The sequence below is a fragment of the Aulonocara stuartgranti genome (genome assembly GCF_965226115.1).
Source record: "Aulonocara stuartgranti genome assembly, chromosome: 16".
In the NCBI taxonomy this organism is placed as follows: Eukaryota; Metazoa; Chordata; class Actinopteri; order Cichliformes; family Cichlidae; genus Aulonocara; species Aulonocara stuartgranti.
In genome coordinates this window covers 13,456,220-13,480,896 of record NC_138952.1, presented here as the reverse complement: position 1 = coordinate 13,480,896, position 24,677 = coordinate 13,456,220, and the positions used below count along the sequence as shown (strand labels likewise).

The window sequence follows — 24,677 nt, the reverse complement described above, 5'->3', positions numbered from 1 at the left end:
AGGTATACTTTGAAGAAAAGAGGAATGAGAGTCAGTAGAACTGAGTCAGAATACATGGGTGTGAATGAGAGAAACCCAGGTGTAGAGGTGAAGTTGCAAGGAACAGAGGTAGTGAGGGGAGTGTAAATACCTGGAATCAACCATCCAAAGTGATAGGCAATGCACAAGAGAGGTATAGAAGAGAGTGTAAGAAGGGTGGAGTAGGTGGAGATGAGTGTCAGGGGTGATTTGTTACCGAAGACAAAAAACAAGAATGACAGGGAAGTTTGACAAAATAGTAAAAGTGATGTATGGTTTGGGGATAGTGGCTTTAATGAAAAGACAAGAGGCAGAGGTGGAGGTTGCAGAGTTTAAGGTATTCATTGGGAGTGAGCAGGAGGGACAATATTAGAAACGAGTATTTCAGAGGGACAGCTCAGGTTCAGCAGGTTGAAGAAAAGTCAGAGAGGCAAGGCAGAACATGTGTAGAGAATGTGAATATATCGCACAAAAGATGTTGAATATAGAGCTGCCAGGCAGGAGGAAAACACAAAGACCAGAGAAAAGATTCATGGATGTTGTGAAAGAGGACTTACAGAGGCTCGGTGTGACAGGAAAGTAGTACACATAGGGTGAGATGGGGCAGATGATCCACAAGGAAGCAGCCGAAGGAAGAAATTAAAGAAGTTGGACTGTCACTCTAACAAAATAGGGAAGTTTAGATCATCCACTGTATATAAGATATTATCCATAGATATACCACAAAATAATGTTCAGTCTTAACATATTTATTGGTATTCATTTATCACTGTCCATTTCACACGTCCGATTCTCAAAAAAACAACAAAAACCCCTACGTCAGGGTTTACGTCATCACCGGTGCCCGTCGACCAATCCACTGTGGCAATGCGCTTTGCTCGCTTCCGTAAATATTTGGCGGGAGATGTAAGAAGTAAGACAGGAAGTTGTACTTGTTTTTGCTGTTTGATTAATAAAACAACAACAAAAGAGCAACACTCCTATTCTAAGAATGGATGAGCACAGTTCCGTGCAAACAGTGGACTGGAAGAAGACTAAGGAGGCGGCGGCAAACTTCCGACGGTTGCTACTTTGTTCCAAATGGTAAGTAAACGTTAAGTGCAGTACAGAGTGGCAAGCTAACCCTGCGTCGTCTACGAGTACTGGAAGTCAGGCTAAACTGGGTTTTTTATGTGTTTAGGTAGCAGCAAAAGTAACGAAGTGTTGTCTTACACTTAAAGTGGTACAAATATGTAAACATTTACAAATATGTAAATGTTAGTTTGGTATGTTTGTTTAGTCGAACAGTGGCCTGATGCTTATAGAGAAATGCAAAGCAACATGGAAGAAACTTAACCGTGCCCCTAGTCTTGTCCATTATCGTTAACTTTTCATTTGAAACCTCACTTTCAATTCATCCTTAATTAACACACGTGCGGCAATGCCATGAAATGTTGAAGACCTCTGTGCAGCAATGAGAAAACACCACGCAGCCTGCACTTCAACGATGAAAGCTTCCAAAATATAACCTGGTAAACAGTGCCATCACAATAAACCACAGATAATAAACCTGTAACTCGGGCACAGCAAATTACGGTATAGCGGCGATAACGCCTGCAGCACCTGCCAATGAACACTCTGGCATGTTTTGCTAAGCGATCTGGCGCCGAATAAGTGAGAGACAACAGCACAAAGCGTAGTAAAAACAGAGAGTGATGTGCTGCTTAAAATTGTATTTGACTGTGCTTGTAGCTGTGATGGAGTTCGGGTGATTATTTTTGCATATCGCAAGGTCCCGGACTGCCCCAGAGTGTAAGTTGCTAAACATCCAGGACTATGTGCTTTTGTTTTTATGATGGTAATGCACTTTGTGTTAAGGGTTTCAGGGTCTTGTAAAGTTCAGATTTTACACATTTGGCTCAAAAAGTATTGCAGCACCCTGTATTCCTAATAAGGCTATTGTAAAGGCACTTATGCAAATTTGCCTTACGTTTTTTTTAATCCCACTTTAAATTAATTTGTGGGTCTTGGGGGTATACAACCGTTGGCCAACTAACCTCTTTTTTTGTCTGTTTTGTTCTCTTTTTTCCCCCCCAGTTCAGATTTGATGAAGGAACCTGTTTGCTTAGGTTTATGTGAGCATATGCTGTGCAGGTAATGTATGAACTTAAGTGTATTCTAACCAATTAAACACCAATAGGACACCAATAGACAGCTTTAGCTAATAAGACTAATGGGTCAATTTCATTTGGTACACCTAAATGATTTTTAACACCTGCAGTATGTTTTGCCTTCATCACAGATTACAATGTGAGCATAGTCTTGCCTCCCCTCTCAGATACTATAGTGCTTTTCACACATTCACTGTAGCCTTGAAGTTTTAGACATCAGTTATTAGAGTTAGTGGAGAAAACACATATATCCAAAGCAGCTGGATTTTCCACATTTTAACCTGGCAGGTGCCCAATACAAAAACCTATGCGATGATGGTTTATGCCACTGTGCGAACAATGCAGGTAGTAGTCTGGTGCCTTTATTGCTAGTGAGTGGGCATAATGTGTTCCCTCCTTCATGCTAACACAAAAAGTATTTCAAGTAGTTTCAGTCCATCTCAAACAGGAATTTTTTTTTCTGTGTGGTACATGTTGGAAGTTGAAATGTTGACAGTATCCCAACCTAATTCCCCTGAAATTGTCTGGAGCGGATGTGTGAAAGTGGCTACTGAGTGAATTAATGTCTGCATGCTTAAACAACAGCCCGAATTTTGATTCTTCTTTTTATGACTGGATGTTCTTTAAAAGTGAAGGAATAACCATTCTGTAATTCTTCTTACTGAGCTGTAGTGTGGACTCCTAATATGGGGCATATTTATTCCTCAGGTCCTGTGCTGGGCCACGTGCAGGAGATGGCTGTGTGGTATGTCACAGCCCTGCCTGGGTGAAGGACATCCAAATCAACAGGCAGCTCAGCAGCATCATAGAACTCTTCTGTGGCTTAGAGTCCCTGCTCACTCCTATTAAAAATCCAGGTAGAGGGAAGCTATATATAAAAATATAGCAGGCTAGAAGCATAATTGACAATTTATCTTTCGAAATCCATGTGTTTTGGTTCGTTCGGTTCACCACGCTCATCCTTCCACACCCTCCTCTATCACTTGTTGACTGAAATGTTCAAACATTTTTCTCCACTAATCTGGTCTGTGATTGACAGGGTTAGTGGCTTGTTTCTTTGGTTTATTATATTTATTGCCCATCTGGCACCCACGTAATTGCACTAATTATGCAGTGCAATTATCCATGTTAGTGTTTATTTTGCAAGTAGATCTCAGCTTTGAAGAAGAATTTCAGAAGGGCTTTCAAAGCCATGTAGTTAATATGGGAACAAATCTACACGTTGTTGTCAGTGTTCACGAAAACAACTAAAGATGTAGAAAGCAAACGAGGTGCTCCAATACGTCTTTCATATGTTAGCATTATTATTTCACTACACCTAATAAGCTGTGCAGTTTCTGTTTATGAGGGATTTTTTTTCTGCTATTTTTTTTTCTTTTGCTTTCTTGCGTTTTATTAGGATCCCATTAGCAGTAGCGTTAGTGTTTGCTATTTTACCTTGAGCCTTTTATTCATTAATATGTGTATGTTTATGTACTCGTATGTAACCACTGTAACACACTAAACGACCAGCCTTGAAATGCAACTAATACTGAAGTTCAATTAAAAGAAAGCATGGAAAAAAGGTCACCATCAAACCACCCCAAATTATACATTAAGAACAGTTCCTCAAAGATCGATGTTAAACTTTCAAGATTTCAGTATATAAATTATTCTTAATTAGCTTGAATAGTTCCATGTGATAATTTTTGTTAGCACTGTGTTTTCACATATATTTCTTTGTTTTTTTTTCTTTTCATACTTCATTGTAGACTCATCTGTGGCTGAGATTCAGCCTGATGGCCCTGTACCTAAAAACAACAAGAAGAATTTTAAAATCTGGTTCAGTCCCCGCAGCCACAAGGTACGCTGCACAGTCGAAAAGGCTGCAGAGATCACCGTACCGGACAACAGGTCTCCTGGAGAAACATGTGCAGCACAGCAAGACACCCTCACTGCTCAATGCCAGGACCTGTCAGTTTTCAATTTCACCTCGTCCTCCCAAGACTCCGGCTCCTCTTCTTCTCAAAGATGCAACGGTGAAACAAAAAACGACAGGAAGAAGAGGTCAACTAAGAAAAATGCTACCAGCAGGAATGTGCCGGTGCAAGGAGCCACCAGAACCACACGAAAACAGACGAAGCAAAATCTGAAGAAGAAAAGGTTGGAAGCCATAAACCAGCAATGGGGCATCTCAGAAGAGGCTCATCTCTCTGAAAATGAGCAGGTGTGTGCTGATGGAGCAAGAAGGTCCAGTAAAAGGGTTTCATTCCTAAGCCCTGTTGTCACTTCTGATGGGCCTCAGCCTGAGATGGCACAGCGGAGCACTGATAAACTCAGTCCTGCCAGGAGCACAGTGAGAGAGAGTCTCTCACAAGGCAGCGAGACTGTACTGAATTGCCAAACTGAACTTGTTCAACCCTTGCCGGAAAGTGCCTTTCAGCATGACCAGCTGTCTGCAGATGTACCCAAACCAAATGATAACCCCAAAAATCACAAGAACGTGTCTCCTTCCGAGCATTCCTCAAAAAGATCTAGGACCGAAGACAGAAACAGCACTTTGGACAACACTCCAAAAAGACCAAGACCTTCTCCAGGCAGAAGGGGGAGAAAATCATTGAGTCCGATCTCTCCAGTTGTGCTAAATCCTCCATCTCTGACTACCCCTAAGAGCACCAAAAAGTCCAGAAAAGAGGGCAGAGACAGCCCCTCTGTTCAAGCCAGCCCCTCCACAGAAAGTTACAGGAGATCTTCCTGTTTTAATGGTGCATCTGTTGGACGGTCCAGTCCAGGAAGCCCTGCAGTTATGAAGAGGAACCACAAGGGAGAGACCCTGCTTCATCTAGCTGCAATCAAGGTCATAAAGTGTTGGCATGATTCACTTTATTTACTCAATTTTCTGTTATATTCTAGGTGTGAAAATAACTGCAGGAGACTGCAAGAATAAAATCTGTGCACAGTGTTCCTAAAAAAAATGAGATATTAAAATGGTAAACAATTATAATTTCACTCATTTTAGCTCAGTAATGCTGTTCTTGGGTTAGGACATTTTGCAGAAATAAAAATCATGAAAATTAGTGAGTGCAAGGAGCAAACCTGGCATTTCCTGTTTATTCTTTTTTCTTCTTTAAAAAAAAATTACAGATATATAATTAAATATTCTCCCTTACTGTGGAGTTGAGTATATTTGGCTGTATTAGATCAGGCAGCCATATTCCACTCTATTGAGACTAAACTGTCTTATAGTAATCCTTGTAAACATAGCTGTAATCCTTCCCTGGATCCCAGACAAAGCAATCAATGGCCCACTGTTGAGTGATTGATAAACCAGAGAGCTTTGGTTTACTGAGATCAGCTGCTGTGTTTAAAGGTTTGCATTTACAGGTCTGTAGTTCTGACCCCAGGTTTGTTATTATCTTTTGGTCTTTGCAGGGAGATGTAGAGGCTGTCAAGGATCTTCTGGATCAGGGGGCTGACCCCAATCTAAAAGATAATGCGGGGTGGACACCTCTGGTAGGTGATGAATTTGTTAGTCTCATTTGTTGTTACACTGTTTCTTCAGCAATGTAGCATTTGTTTACACACAATCGTGTTTTGTTTTTTTTAACTTATTTTGATGACAAATAATTGGCGTCACTACAGTGACTTTTTCCACATAGGTTTTCGTATAGACTTTAACTTTACTTCTATAATGTTTGCTACTTATTATTATTGTTATTAAAGCTAAATATTTGGATTTCTTCCTCCTTGGTTACTCATATTTCTACTATATGAATGTCCCTCTTTTGCTATCCCTATTTTCTGTTTGTTTTTAAAATGTAAGCATCTGCACTGTTTGTGTGACTGGCATAATAAGGGCCAGATTGACTAAGCAGGGCAAATTGGCACTAGTTTGCAATCAGAGAAAAGCACAGATAGGAGAGGAAATTTCAGATGGTGATGTTAAACAATGCATAAATTTATGATCAAAAGCACAGTGAGTTCATTATAATAATAATGATCGGAAGTCTACCAAGAGCAGTGCAAATTGGCATGCGGTCACAAACAAGCAGACCTGATAAGGTTACAAGTAATCTAGTAACAGCACAAGCATAGCTTGTTAATTGAATCAAACATAATACAAGAAAAGTTTTTAGCTTCTATGGATTTGTTTCTTTCAGGAAACACCAGCCCAGTGTAAGGAGAATGTGGTTGCAAAAGTCACAAACATGACAACAACCAGCCTCTGGAACAAAACTCTGATTAAGATTAAATAAGGGGGGAGGCACTTTTGCAGAAGTTTCATTTTTATTATTATTTTTATGTCAAACTCTGAAATCTGGTGAAACATTGTGCAGTCACTAAATTGGAAATTTAAATATCATTAACCTGAAGATTTCTTTTGTTTTTAGTGTGCATATGAGATGAAGCTATGCGACACTTGAAAGTAAAGCCCTGCATGACTTCAGGAATAGGTCCAGCTTCCAAATGGCAGGGTGGCAGACCTTTTGTTGCTGCCAATATTGCATTAGTTCCTCTACCAGGGTTGACTTTTTCATCCTTCAAGATAGAGGAATATAGTTCTTTGAAAAGTAATATGTTCTGATGACACAAGGGGCTATTTTTGTGGTGGTACCTCCTCAGCAACAATCACAGGCATGTTATTTTATCAGTTTAACCTCAAGTTGCTGCCACATGATAAGCTGGAAACGCCTCGACAGCTGCTCGAGACTGAGTGTGTGTTTGCGTCTTTATTGCAGCACTTTATGTCAAGATGTTCCACTCAAACTTGAGTTTTCAATTTGAGTTTTGACAGTTCTCAGCTGATCATTCAAATTGCTACCAGTAAGCTTAATGCTAGAACTATTCAAATGTGTGTATTTGTATATATGTGGGAAGGTTGGTAGCTATAAGCCTTGATATGCTACAGCCACTATGACATTACCATTGTGTTTTTCCAAACCTCTGTTAGCACCATTGTAGTTTTTAACCTAGCCAATTGTAGAGCCAGAGCATTTCAGCTTGTTACATGTTTCTCTCTGTATTTGTGAAGTTTAGAACAAACAAAATGAAGCCAATTTCAGCATGCACTTTATGAATCCATGGATTTGGTTCCAAACTGGGTGTAAAATAAACATTTGTCCAGATGGCCAGTACTACAAAAAACTTGGAAGTGTCCCAGCAATACATGAAACAGTTGTCACAAATAAGAGGCATGTTTTCATTTCTAGTCCCTGATGATGATGATGATGATGATTAAAATGATGATAGATGAGGCATATTCTTCTTAATATTTGCTCATTCAGGTGGCAAATCATTTTTACAGTCATTGAGGAGAAATAACTGCACAGCCCTTGGCTTAATAGCTTAGACTACCTGACCCAAATAAAAATAAACTGGAACAAAAAGCCAGTTTCTTAATAAATGCATTAGCTGCTCAAGTTATTTAAAGCATAATGCTGTGTTTAATCACTCTGCAGTTGTTTGAGTGTGTCTTAATTGCATTTCTGGTGAAATTCTCAGGCTGAACTTTAACTTTGTCAAATTAATCCTTTGCAAAGGCGAAGACTTAAAAACAGACGAACATTAAGGCACCCATCTTCTTAATTTTAGAAAGCAGAAAACTGGGGCAGGACATATTTATGCATACTTCCCAGATGTTGTTACTCAGCAAAACTTATTTCGTATCAGTTTTAAAAAATGCTTTATTACACTGTAAGATCTGAGGCATATTGTCAGATCGAAAAGAAGCAGTATAACCTTTGAGCTTTACTACTTTGTTTCAGCATGAAGCATGTAACCTGGGTCATCTGGCAGTTGTGGAACTACTGGTCTCAATGGGAGCCCTCTTGAACACGCCTGGGTATGAGAACGACTCCCCACTACACGATGCTGTCAGGAATGGACATTCATCTATTGTAAAGCTACTATTGCAGCTTGGCGCCTCACAGAACGTATTGTAAGTTGCTTTAAGTGTTTCACAATACTGCGTTTTCATTTGGGTGTCCATTGCTACATTGACTTTATTCTGTGCGACGTTGGTGTTTCGTAACAGTGTTTTAAGTTCTGACCTAAAGGCCCAGTGAAGAGCAGTGGAGCTCAAAATCTCACTTTTATTTAAGTGCCATGAATGAGTGGAAACTAAAGCCCCACAGTTGTGAGGGCTGTTTATTTTTTGTTGAATTCTTTTTCAGTGGCCCGAAGGTTTGACATGAAAACAAGAGTTTCTAGTCTTGTCTTCAAAGCCAAACTTTTAACCTAGTATTTAAACACATTTTGGCCACTTTTTAACTGCATTTACAACAAGATGGAAGTTCTTTTTTTAAACTCTTATTGGCAGCAGTGTCCTCTAGAGTAGTTGTGAAACTGTATGGCAGGTCCCTCCTAATGTATTGTAGAGCCAGTGCACAGTGTGTGTTACCTGTTGAAGGTATGTAATAAAATTAAGTTGAATTAATATTAAAATAAAAAAAATACACTGCTCTTAAAAAAGGAGCACTCAATTATCCATAGTATAACCTAAAGTTGGTTAAACTTCAGAGCAATTCATCTTAATCAAGTTAGGAAGCATTAAGAGTGTGGAGATGTCATTGCAGTGGTGAATATTTAGATATTTTGCTGCCTGTAGCATCATCTGGCATGACCAGTTTGGCAGTGGATCAGTAATGCTCTGGGAAGGCATATCCTTGGTGAATGCCAGTTGAGTAGCACGGTCCTGGGTTGTGAGCACAGGTCCCACTAAAGGACGTCAGCACTTCATTCCATGTTTATGCAGTCTGTTTTTTGACAGTTTGGTCAGAAACATGTATAAAAGTAGCCAGCTGGAGGTTATTTTGCAGAACTGTGGCATTGCTCCTCATTTTCCTCATTGCACAAAGGAGCAGATACTCATATGACTGCTGATTTGTGCCTCACAGTAGTCTTTTCCAGCTCTCCTCATGTAATGGCCCAGATCTCCTCCATACACTTGAGAATATGCTGGCAGACACAGCAGACCTTCTTGGGATGGCTCATGTGGATGTGCCATCTTGAAGCAGGTAGAGTTCCTGTGCAACATGAATGGGCTGCAGGTACCATCTAATGCTACCACTAGTGAAAGAACACTAGCAAAAAGCAAAACTAGAGAAAAGTCAGTCAGGAGGGATAAGAGAAGAGCAATGATTTATGCCACAACCTGCAAAATCATTCCCTTTTTCCCTTCTCGCCTCTCCTGTGCATCCCTTGTTGTGTTCATTTGCACCAAAGCCGATCATATGGATTCACAGTGATTAATGCATCCTAACTGGACAGAAGAAGTTGAACTAACTTTGTGTTAAACTGTGACAATCAAGTCTTTTTTTAAGCGTAAAAAACTTTTTGAGCAGTGTAGCTTGCTCAAGCGCTTGTGATGACATTCATTTTGCTAAAAGTGAACTACAGTCCTAATTTAATTGTTGATGATGACTAAAACAATTTAGGCAAATATTCTTTTCGATATGCTTTTTTTTTTTTGTGTGTGTGTGTGTGAATGGATAAAGAAAAAAGTTAGAGAATCAATGCCTTTGACAAATTAAATCACAGCTATATAGTGTTCCTGGAAAGAGACGTTATCTTTTGATGATATGATCTCTTATTGGACACACACACACACACACACACACACACACACACACACACACACCTGAAGCATAAATCTAAAAAGAAACAGAACATTTACACCAAGTTAATATTTACTGCATGCCTATTGTGTTTCCTGGCATTACATCATAGTGGTGTGTCTGTCCTACTGGACCACTGCTTTTTTTTTTTTTCTCCCCCACTTCCTCAATAAATTTTCAAAGACTTGTTTCTCAGTCATCATACAAGACATTCAGCTTTTTGGGAGTTACATAGTACATAGGTGGACAGATGTAAAATTCAGTGCTGATTGTTTGTTAATCAGTTGACGCCATATGACTAATTAATCAGACTTGGTACTTTGATCAGATGATCAGCTCTTTTACAGTCTTATAATCAATGAATACCTATCATACTTTGTTTGTTTTTGTCTTGTGTTTGTTTCATAACTTTGATTTACATTTGTTCTTTTTTGCCTTATTACTTGTCTGCAAGGAAAACGGGCAGGGATATTCTGTGAGGTTTTAGGTTTATTTTTTTGAATGTCAGTACAGATGTAATTGTTTTCAGGTCAACAAGCAGGTTACCACAATAACTGAAAGCACCCTCAGCATACTTGACTGTAATTCTAGGAACATTTAAAAGATCTGCACCTGATGACCGGAGAGGTGTGATTGGGTTATAAACAGTGAGCCATTCACAGATGTGCTGGGGGGCAAACCGTCGAAAGCTTTGTGAACTAATAAAAGGATTTTAAGAGTATTCCTTTATTGTACTGTGAGCCAGTGAAGTGAATTCAGTACTGGGGTAATATGGTCAATTTTCCTCTTACCTGGAAGGCCTCTGAGTAACCAACTGAATCATAAAGCCAGAATTAAAATGTCACGATTACCAGCGTCGTAGGCAGCTGTAAGATCAAGCAAGACTAAGAAAGAAACTCTGAGTCACTGTTAATCTACATGTCATTAACTTTAGTACGAGAGTTTCTGTGATCCCTGATTGGTTCTTTAAATAAAGACTGTAAGTTGAAAGGTTTTATTTAAGAGTTGGTTTTTTTTTTTTAATTAATATAATAGTTTACAACCTCAAGATGTTCGGACTTCTCGGACAGAGAAAATGCAAGCCTTCGTTCTACTGGTCTGATCTCTGTATTGCAATGTAATAAAATAGGCACTTCAGTGTGAAATAATAATGCAGGCCTACATTAGACGATAAGTGAATCCATGAAGCCATGTGGGCATTGGCATCCAGAAACTTATCAATATTCATTCCTATTCAGGATCCGAGATCAATATAGTTCCTGTCCTAGCTTCTCTTCCTTACCATGCAGAATCACACACATGCACAGAGGACACAAGCTAAGACATCTGCCAGTGCAGTCCCTAATGGACTGACTGGCACACAGCTCGGGGTTTAGAGGCACAGATCTTCGTTTTTCCTCCGTTGATGTTTGTGTGCAAGTAGAGCTTGAATGATTCAGCTGCATTTTGTTGTTGTTTAGTCACAGTTCTATAAATCACTTGGTGCCAGAGTCCACTTTATATCTAGCTCAACTTTTGATTAATCTGACTGAAGTCTGAAATACTGAAGGAAGTCTTAAAAGAGACAAACTATCAATTGAGTACCTTTTAATATATTTAAGCGATATCTGCTTTGTCACAACATGTATTTTCTGAGACCGCTTTAAAGTATGAGCTTCTAAATGTATACCAGGGCAGGACATCTGTAAACTTAAGAGGAGGCCTGAAGAATTTTGCTTAGCATACAATAAGCTTTTAGATTTCACTGTTTATGTTTAGGTCAATGCAGTGTGAAAATAAATTTGTACTAATGAGACATGGGCAACAAGGTACCCGATATATTTAAATTGACTAAGTCGTAATGACCACATTAAGCCGGAAGCACTGAATCCATACAGACATTAATTAACGTCACCTGGAAGCCTTGTACTAACATGCCATTGGGTATAATTAAATACACAGGGGTACGACAAACTCGCAATGACATTCATCAAATGCTAGTAATTAGTCATTACATCACTCTTTGTCACTCTTTACACTTACTAGTATAGGACATAGTGTATATATATGTATGTGTGTGTGTGTGTGTATGTATGTATCCATACAGTTTATATACTGACTTTTTTTGGTTTTATACAGATTTTAGTGATTTTAATATAGCTAAATTAAAGTTAATTAAAATTAATCATAACTCTAGGGATGTTGTTTAGATATTTTGCACTGAAATTATGATGCAGGTGCACAAGTATGATGATGATAGTATCGGCAAGCCAAAAACTGGTGGTTATAAAACATTAAGGACTACAGTAATACACCAATCAGAAAAGTCAGGAAGATGGCAAACAATGTAAAGAATGCAGGTCACAGTGTTCCAAAAATAGCTTTTCAGCCGTTTTAATGGAATGGAAGGTAATTCATCATTTTTGTTAGCCCTCAAGGAGACAGTCTGTTTTGGTGAGTTGACCTAAGTGTGAAAAGAAGCTTTGCTTGTTTACAAGAAGACCTCAGAGGGCACATATGATATGACAACTTCCAGTTAATGGATGTCATTTTCTTGCTCTTTGAAATGTACTCCATAATGCATACCGTCTTTTCAGTTGCATTCTCTTGTCATAACAAAGTGCATTGCTCTGATCCTGTTTTGGCTTTTATGCACTGGACTATCGTTTTTGTGCAGTCACAAAGTTTGAAATATTGTTAGCAGTTTGAAGAAGGGTGTAGCTAAAAGCATCAAAAGAACTCTTAAAGCTGTACTCAACATTATTTGTGATTATGGTTTGGTGTTAATGAAGGGCATTTGCAAAAAATAAAATAAAATCACAGTGCGGTACTTTTAAAAAGTTAAGTGAAAGTGTTTGGGAAGTCTAACATAGCAGTGTTGGCTGTAAGGTGATCAGAACAAATTTCAAAAGATGGAAATTTAACTAATTGTCTTTGATTTGAAGAAAAAATACTGCCTCTTCATTTCACTCTTCATACTTGCTGCTAATGTGATTTTGGGCAGAAATGGTTTAAACTGTATAGAAACTGTAGATACCAAGTAAGGCAACAGTCTTTTAAGGTTTATATCAAGAAGTAAATGGGTTAAAAAGCTTTTATCAGTGTTTGTGTTGTTTTAACAAAGTGGAGTTAGGAATGAAAAATGTATTTGGTAGAAAGGCTCAGAATGTCAGGGATGAACCATTTGTAGCATGCAACACATTTTATGTAATGAGCGCATAACTGAAATCTGCTTGCTGTGGTCAAAAAGATCCACTATAACTTAAAACTTTCTAGGATAACCTACCACTATACCTGTGACTATATTAGATAGTCACAGGTATAGTGGACGCCTACTAGAACCACCCTCACCTTCCACCCACTTGTGTGCTTGAGCAGAGGCCTGTGGAAGAGTATTTGTGACTTTACCTCCTTCTCTACTTTTTGTTTTATTTGTAGATATTCTTCTCACGTGCTGCTGCTTAAACCAGCTTGTGTGTGTGCGTATGTTTAAGTGTCAGGGACATTTTATGTTTGTTTGTATTTGTGTGCATATGGAGCTGGGGGTATGAATCCAAATGAAATATTTTATGGACCAGTGGACCTATTAATTGTCCCCCAGGTGTTATCTTTGCTGACGCCTAATCTTTTAGAGACGACCTGCTGGGCTTGGTTCTTCTTTGTCTCCTTTCCTCCTCCTGTGCCTTTCGTGATTCCTTTCTCCGCCCCCCTTTTCATCAAGGTGACCCAAGTCTTGTTTCATGCAGATTTCCTCAAACGTAAAGACGCATACTTTAAAGCTGTCCGCTTTGTAACCAAGGGAGGCTGTTTCATCGTCTTTGAGTCTCTGCACATAATAGTGCTTTTTGAGATGCAAAGCCTCCATTAGACACGCTGTTCTAGAAGGTTACCATGTATCAAAATTAAAACACATTCAGTATGCAGCCTTTTGATATTAATTGCTTTGCATTTAGTGAGTGTTATGATGTGACCTATGCTTGAAGTATAGGACAGACTTCAGCTTAACCTTATATCGAACTGTTACGCACTAGCGAGTGATTGACACACACTGTTGCACAGAGTTCACAGAGCAAGCAGGATGTGGCATTGCCAATTTTTTTTTTTTTTTTTTTTTAGCAAATATTTGAAACTGAATTTGCACAGATTGGGACTAAATGATGAAATGGGGCGATGATCTGATTTGAAAACATGATCTCCTTAAAAACTTAAACTAAAACAAGTATTAAAAGGATCCTTTCAAAGGTACGACACTGTGGATGGAGCCTTCAGAGCAGGTTCCCAAGACTCTAGAGCTCCTGGCTAAGGAAGTGCAGCCAGCTGAGTCTGAATCATTTTTATAATAATATGTGTTTACAATATTGCATGTAATATATATTCTTGGGCTGTTTTTTGTTTCCTAATGGAAATTTACTAGTGCATTGCTCATTCAAAATGTGACTGTAAAGGTATATCATGACTTACAGCTTACTCAAGATGAGCTTATACAAACAACATGACTGATTAAAGTGCAAGCTGAACCACTCATCCAAATGACTTCAGACTCAGCACTTCACTTCCTTGGATCCCGAGCAATGTTCCTGTGAAAAACAACGGTCTATTTAATGCTTGCACTGATCCATCATGACTAAATAACCCACAAGAGATGCAGGATTACACAGCAAAATATCTTGTTGTTGGTGGCGTTTCCTGGGATTTAGATTTTGTGTGTTGACATATTTTTCAGTGTTAATGTGTCTGACCTTCCTGGTGGTCACCAGATGGTCTGCAGCACTGCAAGTGAATAAATATATAAGTGTGTGCATATTGTTAGATACTTACACCTTTTATCTTTGTTCCTCTTCATAGAAATCTGTATGGAAAGCGGCCTGCAGATTATGCAGCGAGTCTGGAGATGCTGGAGATTTTCCAAGAAGCCTCAGAAGGAACTCAATATGCAAATGCTCGTATATCTCATAGCCCCTCAGCCAGTCTCTCCGTGGTATGTCGCCATGATGTGAATAGCCCTTTTTGCCTTGAAATGATCAACTCTGGAGCCGAGTTATTATAATGACTATGTTTACTCATATTGCTTAGAATGTTTTTGATTCATCTTCATTTCAGTTAGTTTCCACAGTGGTTTTCTCATTTCAGTTTAGTTTTTATCAGTGTTAGTTGAAATTTGTCTGTATTATGTAATGGTTGGTGATTGTCAGGGTCAAGATTTAAGAAGTTCAGAACAATACAAAAATGGAACATGGCAATGACCAGTGCCTCCTGAAGCTGGCTGTGTTGATTAATTGAACAAAATTAACAGATACTAAAGGCAGAGATATTTCCAGTCATTTTTTTCTGGAAACTTATCTTTTTCCTACAGTTGGTTTTCATTTTCAGATTAGATTTAGTGAACCATAATACATATTCTTGCATTAAAAGCCTCAAAACCTCTAAATTTCTGCTTGTTGTAGGTAAATGACTGTGTGAGGAGGGAACAAACCATAGTGCTTTTGTCCAGCAAGCTCCCCCCAGCTGAACGGCATCAACTGGTCAAACTGGGACAGCTACTGGGAGGGAGGATGGCTGACACATTTTCTGGCTCAGGTATTGTTTGTTTGTACTCCAGGGGATCAACGTTCCAGTCCAAGCCCCTTACAATACTAGCTGCATGACTGCTTTCAGCGTTATTGGTGATGGGCTCTTAACAGCATCATGAATTAAATGCAACTGCCAGCGAACTGCTTGTACAGAAGCTTGTTTAACTGCCAAGCACTTCTACGTGCAGTCAAAATATATATCTGAAGGATAAATTCCAGGCTGAACCTCCTGAGTTATTCAGTAACTAAAAGGTTGTCTCTTGGCCTCATCCAAACATTTACTAAAGATTACATAATGCGGCTACTTCATCAACCTTAGAGATGGTTCACAATCCCAAATGGTCCTTTTGCTACTGAGCCAAGCTTCATAGGCTTTACTGTCTAACACAAATCCATTTTATTGTAAAAGCCAACGTCAGGTGCTTGAGCATTATCACTCGTGAAGGTTCAACAGTAACTAACAAACACTTTTAGAGCTGTATACATCATTGTGATACAGCAGCTCCTTCACTGCTGCATAGTTTATAGCTGAAAGAACACAAGAGAACAAAAGTAATTGAAATCATTCCTCATAAAATGTTTGGAGGTACTGTCAGAGTGATGAATACTCACTAATGAAAAACACAAGTGTGTCTCACGATTCTCCCTCATCTGGCCTGAGGGCTGAGAGTAGGAGCTTCCAATGAACATTTCTCACATTTTGAACTGAAGCCTGCAAATCCACCAAATTCATGGTCAATGCACAATGTAAAAAGGTTTCACCCTGGAGATATAATTATGTTCATTTTGAATTTTTCAACTGTGCTTAATTGTTGATTGAAGAGGCAATAAGCTTGTATTTAATTTTTAATTAACCATAATTATGTGTCCCTTTCTTTTACACAATAAACTATAGAGGTGGGAATCACCATACAACTCACGATACGATATTATCACAATACTTAACGCACCATACGATATTATTGCAATTTTTTACAATATTTTGCGATATTCAGATTCTGTACATAAAGGTAAACTTTATCAATATTCATTTTATCTAATATCAAAGTCTCACACTCAGTCTCTCATTTCAGTCAGTTTTATTGTTGACAAACTGAACGGTTTGTATTACAGTCTAGTCCAATTTAACTGAATGCAACCATCTGGTACAATTATAGCTATTCTGAACTATGCAATTTATGAAAACTATGCAGCCCATTCAGCAACTGAAGAATTTGAAAGTAAATTAAAACAAAATATAATTTTACATTAAATAAAAAAAGTTTTAAACTTAATAAAAATAAAATATGTCTTAAATTAAAATAAGTAAACTGTCATGTTTATTGCTGTCAAAAAAAAAGTTAAACACATTTGGACAGTGAAGGAATGTCAGCATTCTTGCTCAGAAAAAGGAGCTGATCAACATGCTCTGAAGTCAGAGCATGTTCCAGTCCACGAAAAAATTGTTTGTAACAAAATATCGATTTCTGCTGTCCCTGTATCGATACATTATTAGCAAACAAAATATCACGATACTACACAGTATCGATTTTTTCCCCCACCCCTAATAAACTAACACTTGGCCTATTGTGTTGCCATGAAGTGTTTGACAGGTTTTCAGTAAGCTTACTTTTCACCCACTCAAAGTAAGGGACATTAGGGAAGTGTTGGGCAGTGACTAACCTGGAATAAAAACTATTTCATCCAGTTGGGTTTGCGTTGCTAAATCAAAATCACAGATTTTTTTTCCCTTTAATGCATAATTACATTGGTTTACCCTTTTACAAATGATTTCATAAAAGATTCACATGTAAATGGCTCTGTCTCATAAAATGCATAACATGCCTACATGTAGTATAAAATTTATTGTATAATCTATAATACTGTTTGGGTAGGAAATGCTGGAAGGCAAAGTGGAAAAACACACTGTCAAAAAGAAAGTGGAGAGGGGACAGATGTTAATAATTGTTCACATTTTCAGATATTTTTTCCCTTAAAGGTAGTGCTGAACTCATGAAAACTGACATAATAAATGTGTCAAAAAAGCAAAAAAACAAAAAGTTTAGAGATAAACTTGAGCTGAGATGAAAAACACTATACTGTTTAAGATAAACTCTCTGTAGTTATATTTTGTTTGTCTCTTTAGATGTGTCAAAAAATCCGTCAAAAATATTCGCTTATTTTTTATTTTTTATTTTTTAGACCTATTATAGACAGGGATTGGATTATTAAAGTGTTTTTTGTTTGTTTGTTGTTGTTTTTTTTTTGTTGTTGTTGTTTTTTTTACCAATGGACCAATATGCAAAAACAGAATGGTCAGCTTAGAATTTGGCACAAACAAAAGCTGTGGTGCAGCATACAATGCTACTACTGCACATTCACCTAATGTGTATATAATAGATAATGTTCTTTCTTTCTCTCACCCCCTCGAGGAGTGTGTCAGGTTACATTTCACTGTGTGTTATACTTGTATAACTATGCATTTGACGAATAAAGAACCTTGTACCTTAAAAAATAACCGGACCATGCAGAGAGTGAGATTCACTGCACAGATATAACCAACATAATCTTGTTCTAAATTGATTGGAAGAGTAAAGTATGGAGAGAGAAAATGAGAGCTTGTGATCTGAAGCGTAATGTGTGATCTGAAGCGTAATGTGTTATCTGTCAAACATGGTGGAAGCTGTGTTATGTCATGGACATAATGGATATATAAACATGTATGAAAAGCCGAATTGACAAACATTTAGAATTTCACTATTGCAAAGCCCCCGAATTAAACGACACACTGACTGCATCCTTTCAGATACATTGGTGCAAAATTACCAAAATTTGTGTCACAGGCAAAATGTGGACCTGTATGGACTGGTGTGTGTCTGTTTTCTTTTTCCAGTGAGTCACATTGTGGTACCGGAAGGGCAAATGCCCACCACCTACTCCACCCTCATGGGTCTTCTTGCTGGCTGCTGGATTGTTAGATACAAATGTAAGTACAGAGAAGGCTGTAAACTTTAACAGTCTTTAATTCCTTAATTCACATTAATTCATTTAATGTGTAAGTGTCACTGTTGGAAAATGTATCCAGAATTGTGAATTAAATATTTTTAGATTTACTGATGTCATGACTCTGTATAAAACATAAATGAATAAATTGTTCTGTGATCTTCTAGCTCCGACAGCTCTAATAGCATTAGAATTTAATATGTTGAAAAGTCTTGGACATTTAGAGTAGTATCATTATAATTTAGCAAAAGCAATGTAATTACAGTTACTAAATCTGTCCTGTTATATATTGCTTTGAATAAAGTTCAGTATTGACTGGGCTTCTTGCCCAAAAATAGAAAGAACTTTAATTTGCTACTATCACGTGTTTCCTCACATGCTGCACCGTTACATTTGTACATTGTAAGTTTTGTTTGCAATATACTTAAATACCTTTCATCCAGAAGTAAGTGCCAGATGGCTATTTGTGCTGAGTGGCAAAATTACACGTAAATATTTCTATACCGTACCTGATAAATATATATATACATTTGTCACAGAAAAGTCATTAAAGTCTTTCAGAGAGTTTCTAGATATAGAAACAGTATTTCCATTTACATAGAAGTTATGTTTCTTGTAGTTGCTCAGCTTAGTCATTTATCTCCCAAAAGTACAGCACAAATGTTGGTAGCACGGCCTCTGCTTACCTTACAAGACAGCAGAAATACTGAGGTTGCTGATTGCAAGGGAATCCATTCTAATCGGCTTTAACCTATAAGCCTGCAGCAGTAAGGTCACTGCTACAAGCATGATTCATCTAGTCACCTGCTGAGTATTTTTTTTTAATTGCCTGCCCTTTCTTAACATTTCCAAGGAAGACTTCCCAGATGCTTCTACAGAGAAAAAAACAAAACAAAACAATTTGAGATAACAGATTAGCCTCCTGCTCAGTCCCACAGAACATTTTAACAGCCGTCTTTGTTTCAAACAGTGGGCTGTTTGTGATTTTCCATAGGACTGTTTTAGATAATATTTTTATGCGGCTACATTAAGGGACATGTAAACCATTAAAATTGCTGATGTGTTACTTGGTGCTACAATATTATGGTGTTAATTTCTCTCATTTTGGAACCTTTTAAGTGAATTATTCTGTTTTGGGGGTTTTTGGGAAAAGTCCAAATAAAATATACAGGATTTTTTTTCATGCACAACATCCGGTCTCTATGGGAAGATTTAAAGAACATTTAGCAACAAGCAGTTTTCATATCAGATTGTTTGTGCCTGTTGCTCTGTGTGCACACAACTCCTTATGTCTGACGGCCAAGTGAAGTAGGTGGGAATCAATATCACAAGGCCAAATATGACTAGTGATAAAAAGTTGGTCAACTCTTTTGCCTTTTTACCAAGATAAATACCTTGCAAAAAATTTCCTAATCTTGGCTAGTCTCTCTGGTATCCTTGGACCAAGTCAGCAAGCATATGTTCAGAGACAATCAGCTTCACAGGAAGCAGAAAGAGACTTGCAGTCAAAGAGTTTTCTGGCACCTTGGCATGCCCTTGACTGTTGTATGTGTGGGAATGTGTGAGTGTTACAGTACAGTGCCGTGCATTCCTGTTTCTGTCTCTGCCAGTAAACCAGTTCAACGTTGAATGTGTGTAGTTGTGTCACTGTAACATTTTGAGTGTTTGGACCATATTTATCCCCCCCTCCCCTTTTCTTTTCTCCACGCGGGCTGAGCACTTGACACTTCTTGTCTCCCTTGTGACAGTCACTGTGGCATCCTATCTGTTTCTTTTCCTTGTGTATGTGAGCACACACAAGGAGCTGCATTTTCACTGTCACCTGACTTTGTATGCCATACCTGTCCGCTAAGCCGAGCCCCGGCTTACTTCTTTATCAGACTTGTTTCAGTGCATTGCATTTTGATTGAAATGCACAGTCTCTGTGTGCCTAACAAGGTTATATTCCAACTAAAAGCCTTTTATTAGGGTTTCACTTAAAACTAAAAGACATGTTCAGAACAGTTGAAATGGTTTTGACCAGCATGGGGGAAACACACTAATGTTTTTGCTAGAGTAAAATGAGACTATTATTTACCTCAATCTAATCTCAATTAGCTCGCTTGTAAACCTTTTTTTAAATCTTGCATCTACCAGCTGTGTCTGGCAACCTATAGCTAGAAAATGTCCACTTATTGTTTTTGTTTTTTCATCTTATGTGTTTAAACATTAACATTATAACATTTTTCCATTGCGTATTTAATGAAGACATTTCAATGCACAGTCCCTAGTCATAGGAAGACTAAGAGTTCACCTATACATAAGTGACTGCATTTACACAGAAAAGCTAAACTAATAAAGCACATGCAGTTTTACTTTTCTTAACGTTACTGAATGTTCTAAGCAATCAGTGCAGCCTGAAAAAAGTACAACTCTCATTGCAGGTCTCAGAAAACGTCTTGGGGTCAGCTTTTCTACTTAAAGATATGAGATTGGAAGTGTAGGATGCAGAGTTGCCTGTTAGTGTCAATAAAAGCCTACAAAGTCTGGTTGCTTACAGTCTGTTCTCAAGAAAGACTGGTTGGCAGGTCATTCTTTGATCACAAGAACTTTTACAGAAGTTAGATAGGTGCACAAAACTAGCATAGGCCACAAGAGCATTTCTGTAGGTACTGGTGTTCATCATAACGATAAATTACATAACAATGGAGGAAATTCAGGACTTGTGCTATTTTTTTCCTAGGAGTTGATGTCAGATGTGGAGGTGTTTCTGAAGAGGAGAAATTTTCAATTTTGATTAGTATGGCTTCATACTGACTTTTGGTATAATGACCATGAGTGCAATGTTGTATCCTGTCTCACTCCTAAAGCGTCTGTATTGGCCTTTAGAACTTCTTATCCATTCGAAATGCCAATACAATTCTTCTTGTCTCATTATAAGAGGACAAGTTTTCGTCAGCTTTTGTCTTTATAATGAGATCGCAGTAACAGTTTGGTCTCACGGTTAGTCAAGAGGGCTGGTTCATCTTACTGCTCACTCAGTAAGGATGGGGATTGAGATGTTTTATGCTCTCTTTCGGAGTATGATTAACAAATATGCTAATGACTCTAAGAAACTAAGTGCTATCGTCCAGAGAGAGATTAACCCCTGTATTTCTGCCCAACTCTTTAGCGGGGTCCTCCTGAAAGAAGTCTGTAATTAAGGGGGGTGAAGAAATGTTACTACTCCTCACCCCTTGTAATGGTGCTGTCACGGTGTACACACACTGATCTGTTCCTGTCATCTTACTCACATATTTGGAAGGTGGAATGTTTGTAAGAGAGAACTTGAGGCAAAGTGTTGCGTATATACCTTGCAAATGTGTCTGTGGAATAGTTTGCATCTCTAACAGTTAGAAGCGTAATGAGAAAACTCAGTGTGTTTGTAATGAAAAACGTTATTCGAGCCAATGCGTATGCTCAGGTGTATTTCCTATCTTCCCACCCCGCCACAGCAAAGTGTCATATTTCCAACCTAATCTAGCTTTAATGTTTAGATATGCCACTTATAAACTGTGGATTTGGGGTTTCTTTTAATATATCCCAAAAATAATGCTCAGTAATAGAACACTTACTGAGAACAGCAGCAGTTTGATCTGTGACATCTTCAGAAGCATTTTTATCTGTGACAGTGAGGGGTCATTAAAATGTGCATGTTTTGTGTTTTTTCCCTCCCCCTTTATCTGCCTTTACTTTTAAAAAGTTTTCTGCCTTTTTAAGATTTTCTTCCTAAGGATTTTTAACAAAAGCTATATCTCTAACACAAAAAATGCCTGGATGCTGACTGTCACACGGTTTTATTTTGACTCCGTAAAACCTCAAGAGACAGAAAGAGATGACGCTCGAATTCTGCTTAATACTTTAAACGGGGGTTGCATCATTAACTCCATCATGCTGTGGGCATCTTTCTCTGTCAACAACGGCAGCTATGCCAATACATGAAATCTTCCAACTTGTGATAAAACAGACTGTCATCCTTGGTGTGCAACACAGCCTTGTCACATTCCCTCAAAGTCAACATAATTAGCTGTAGCTTTAATTTTCTTTGTTCTCTCTCTTTGATGCCAGGGGTGGAGGCATGTCTCCAGGCGGGGAAGTGGGTGCCTGAAGCTGAGCATGAAGCAGGAGAAGGCCCCCAGCGAAGTCGCATCAACAGATGCAGCTTGGTAAGCGAGAAGCACAAAAACAAAGATATGAAATTGATGAATACGCGTTGTTTAAGCTCTCTCTCCTTGGGAAAAATTTGTTTTTCCAGGCAGTGGCATATGGTGATAGTTGATTTTTTTTTTTTTTTTTTTTTTTTTTTTTGTATAAATCTGTTTTCTGTCATGAATCATAACATATTTGCTTATTTTAGACACAAATCAATATAAATATAATTAAATTTTTAATCTCTTCAATTCAAATTAGTCTTAATTAAGCTAAGTATTCAAAATTTTTTGTTCTCTCACCCACATGTTTGATTTTGCAGCCAACCGTTTCTGAAAGACAGCAGCTTACCACAAAGCCAAAATTACACTGACATTGTTTCTAACACAACATGAATGACTTACAGTGGCCAAGTCTGTCATGACCTCAGTTTAAAGAAGATATTTTGGCAGGGCTTGAAAATAGCTTTCCCCAACCAATCAGCATGAAACCCGATGGAGCTTGTGCTGTTTTTAGAGAATGGGGGCACTGCATTGTCAAAGCTAATACTGGCAAAAGACTCTTTAGAAGCTGCATTTGCTTCTAAAGGTGCTTTAGTCTGCTTTGTTCAGATTCATTTGTGCAAAAACAAAATTCTATGCACTGTGTATGTACCTGATAAAGTGTTTACCTGTTACCTTGAGGAATTCTCAAGGTATTTTCAGCATGTTCTGGTCATAACCACAAGGAGACACATGTTCCCCCACTCTTTTATAACTCTTTTCTTTTTTCTTTTCCCCCCTCTGATGCAAAATAAATGTTCATTCTTGAAAAACGGTAAAAACCATCAATCAAAATCCTAAATAAAGGACATGCAGAAGCAAAAGTAAAACCCTGCCAACGTATAATAAAGTAATCTTTCTACTCTAAAGACCTGAGAGTGCTAATTTACAACGCAAAACAGCTGAGTTCCTTGATGCTGTGAATAGAACAGTCTCCAGTGGCCTAATTCACTGCTGCTTTAAACCGTAATGCCAAGTGGTTCAGAGCTTGTCTGGAGAACAGTGCTTATAAAAATGTCTTCTGGCGCTGCAGCAAAGAACACAAAGCATCCACACAGGCGCTTGCCTAGATTTAGTAGCAAAGACAATTATTTACCATTTATCTTCACCATAAACAAAAGAGAAGACTTTACTCATTCTGCCACTAAGCTCGTTTGTTTTCAATTTTTAATGAAGGATGATAATAGAGACGTTTTCTCAGCAAGACAGTTTTAGTTTGGACGAGCCTTGGACTCTTCAAGGGATGAGGCGGTCTTCAAAGTTTTCACTAATGTCTGTTCCCGTCGTATTTCACAGCTTCCACCACTGTTCGATGGATGTTTCTTCTTCCTTCTTGGCTCTTTTAAGACGCCTACCAAAGATGAGCTCACAAAACTACTCCGGGAGGGAGGAGCTCAGCTACTGAACCGGCAACCCAAGCCAGACAGTGATGTGACTCAAACTGTGAATGCCACAGCCTATCATGCCCTGCCAGGGTCCGACCAGGCCCTTTGCACACATTACATCATCTATGACCCTCAAGCCCCTCACAAGCCGTCAGTAGTGAGACGAGGCAAGGTGTGGTCAGCTCCCACCACCTGGGTCATCAATTGCATCACTGCCTTCAGCCTCCTCCCTGTACCAGACCCTGAACTATTGGTCTAAATTTGTTAAATAATTATGTTTGCACTAAACAACTTACCCATAAGTATGTCCATAATGTGTATGTATGTCTTGTTGTTGTTGTTGTTGTTGTTGTTTAATCTATGCAGATTTAGTGGACATAGTGAGTCATATACAGAATAATAAAACAATAATGTTGCTAATTTTAATGGTCCATACTTACAATGTAAAAATAAAGTACAAATCTGTCTAGAGATAGATGGATAGATATAGATTGTTTTTTCACAAGTCTGAGAATCTGACTTATATACAGTATGATTGAACTTTACAATAGAAGATTTGACACTAATTGATGCAAAAAAAGTGAGGAAACAAAGTTGTGTTGCACACAAATAAAAAAAATAAAAAAATAAAAAGGGAGGGAAAGAGGTTATATTAGAAAACATGGACATAGCCATTTTAACATAACTGTTTTTCTTTGTTTGCTTTTTGATGTAATTAACAGTTATTGCTGGTTATAATGCTGTATTTAAAAAAACAAAAAACAAAAACTCTTGAAATTTTGTTATTAAA

General features: G+C 38.1%; 1 protein-coding gene across 1 annotated transcript; it reads left to right on the top strand.

Moving 5' to 3' along the window:
- Nucleotides 1-870: 870 nt before the first annotated feature.
- On the top strand, nt 871-24,677 carry bard1 (BRCA1 associated RING domain 1). Its single transcript, XM_082508666.1, has 11 exons — nt 871-1,101; nt 2,095-2,151; nt 2,877-3,025; nt 3,920-5,004; nt 5,580-5,660; nt 7,913-8,085; nt 14,588-14,720; nt 15,187-15,319; nt 18,185-18,277; nt 22,381-22,478; nt 23,799-24,677. Exons 1-11 carry the CDS (start codon nt 1,010-1,012, stop codon nt 24,144-24,146), a joined length of 2,442 nt encoding a protein of 813 aa, XP_082364792.1. The 5' UTR covers nt 871-1,009; the 3' UTR covers nt 24,147-24,677.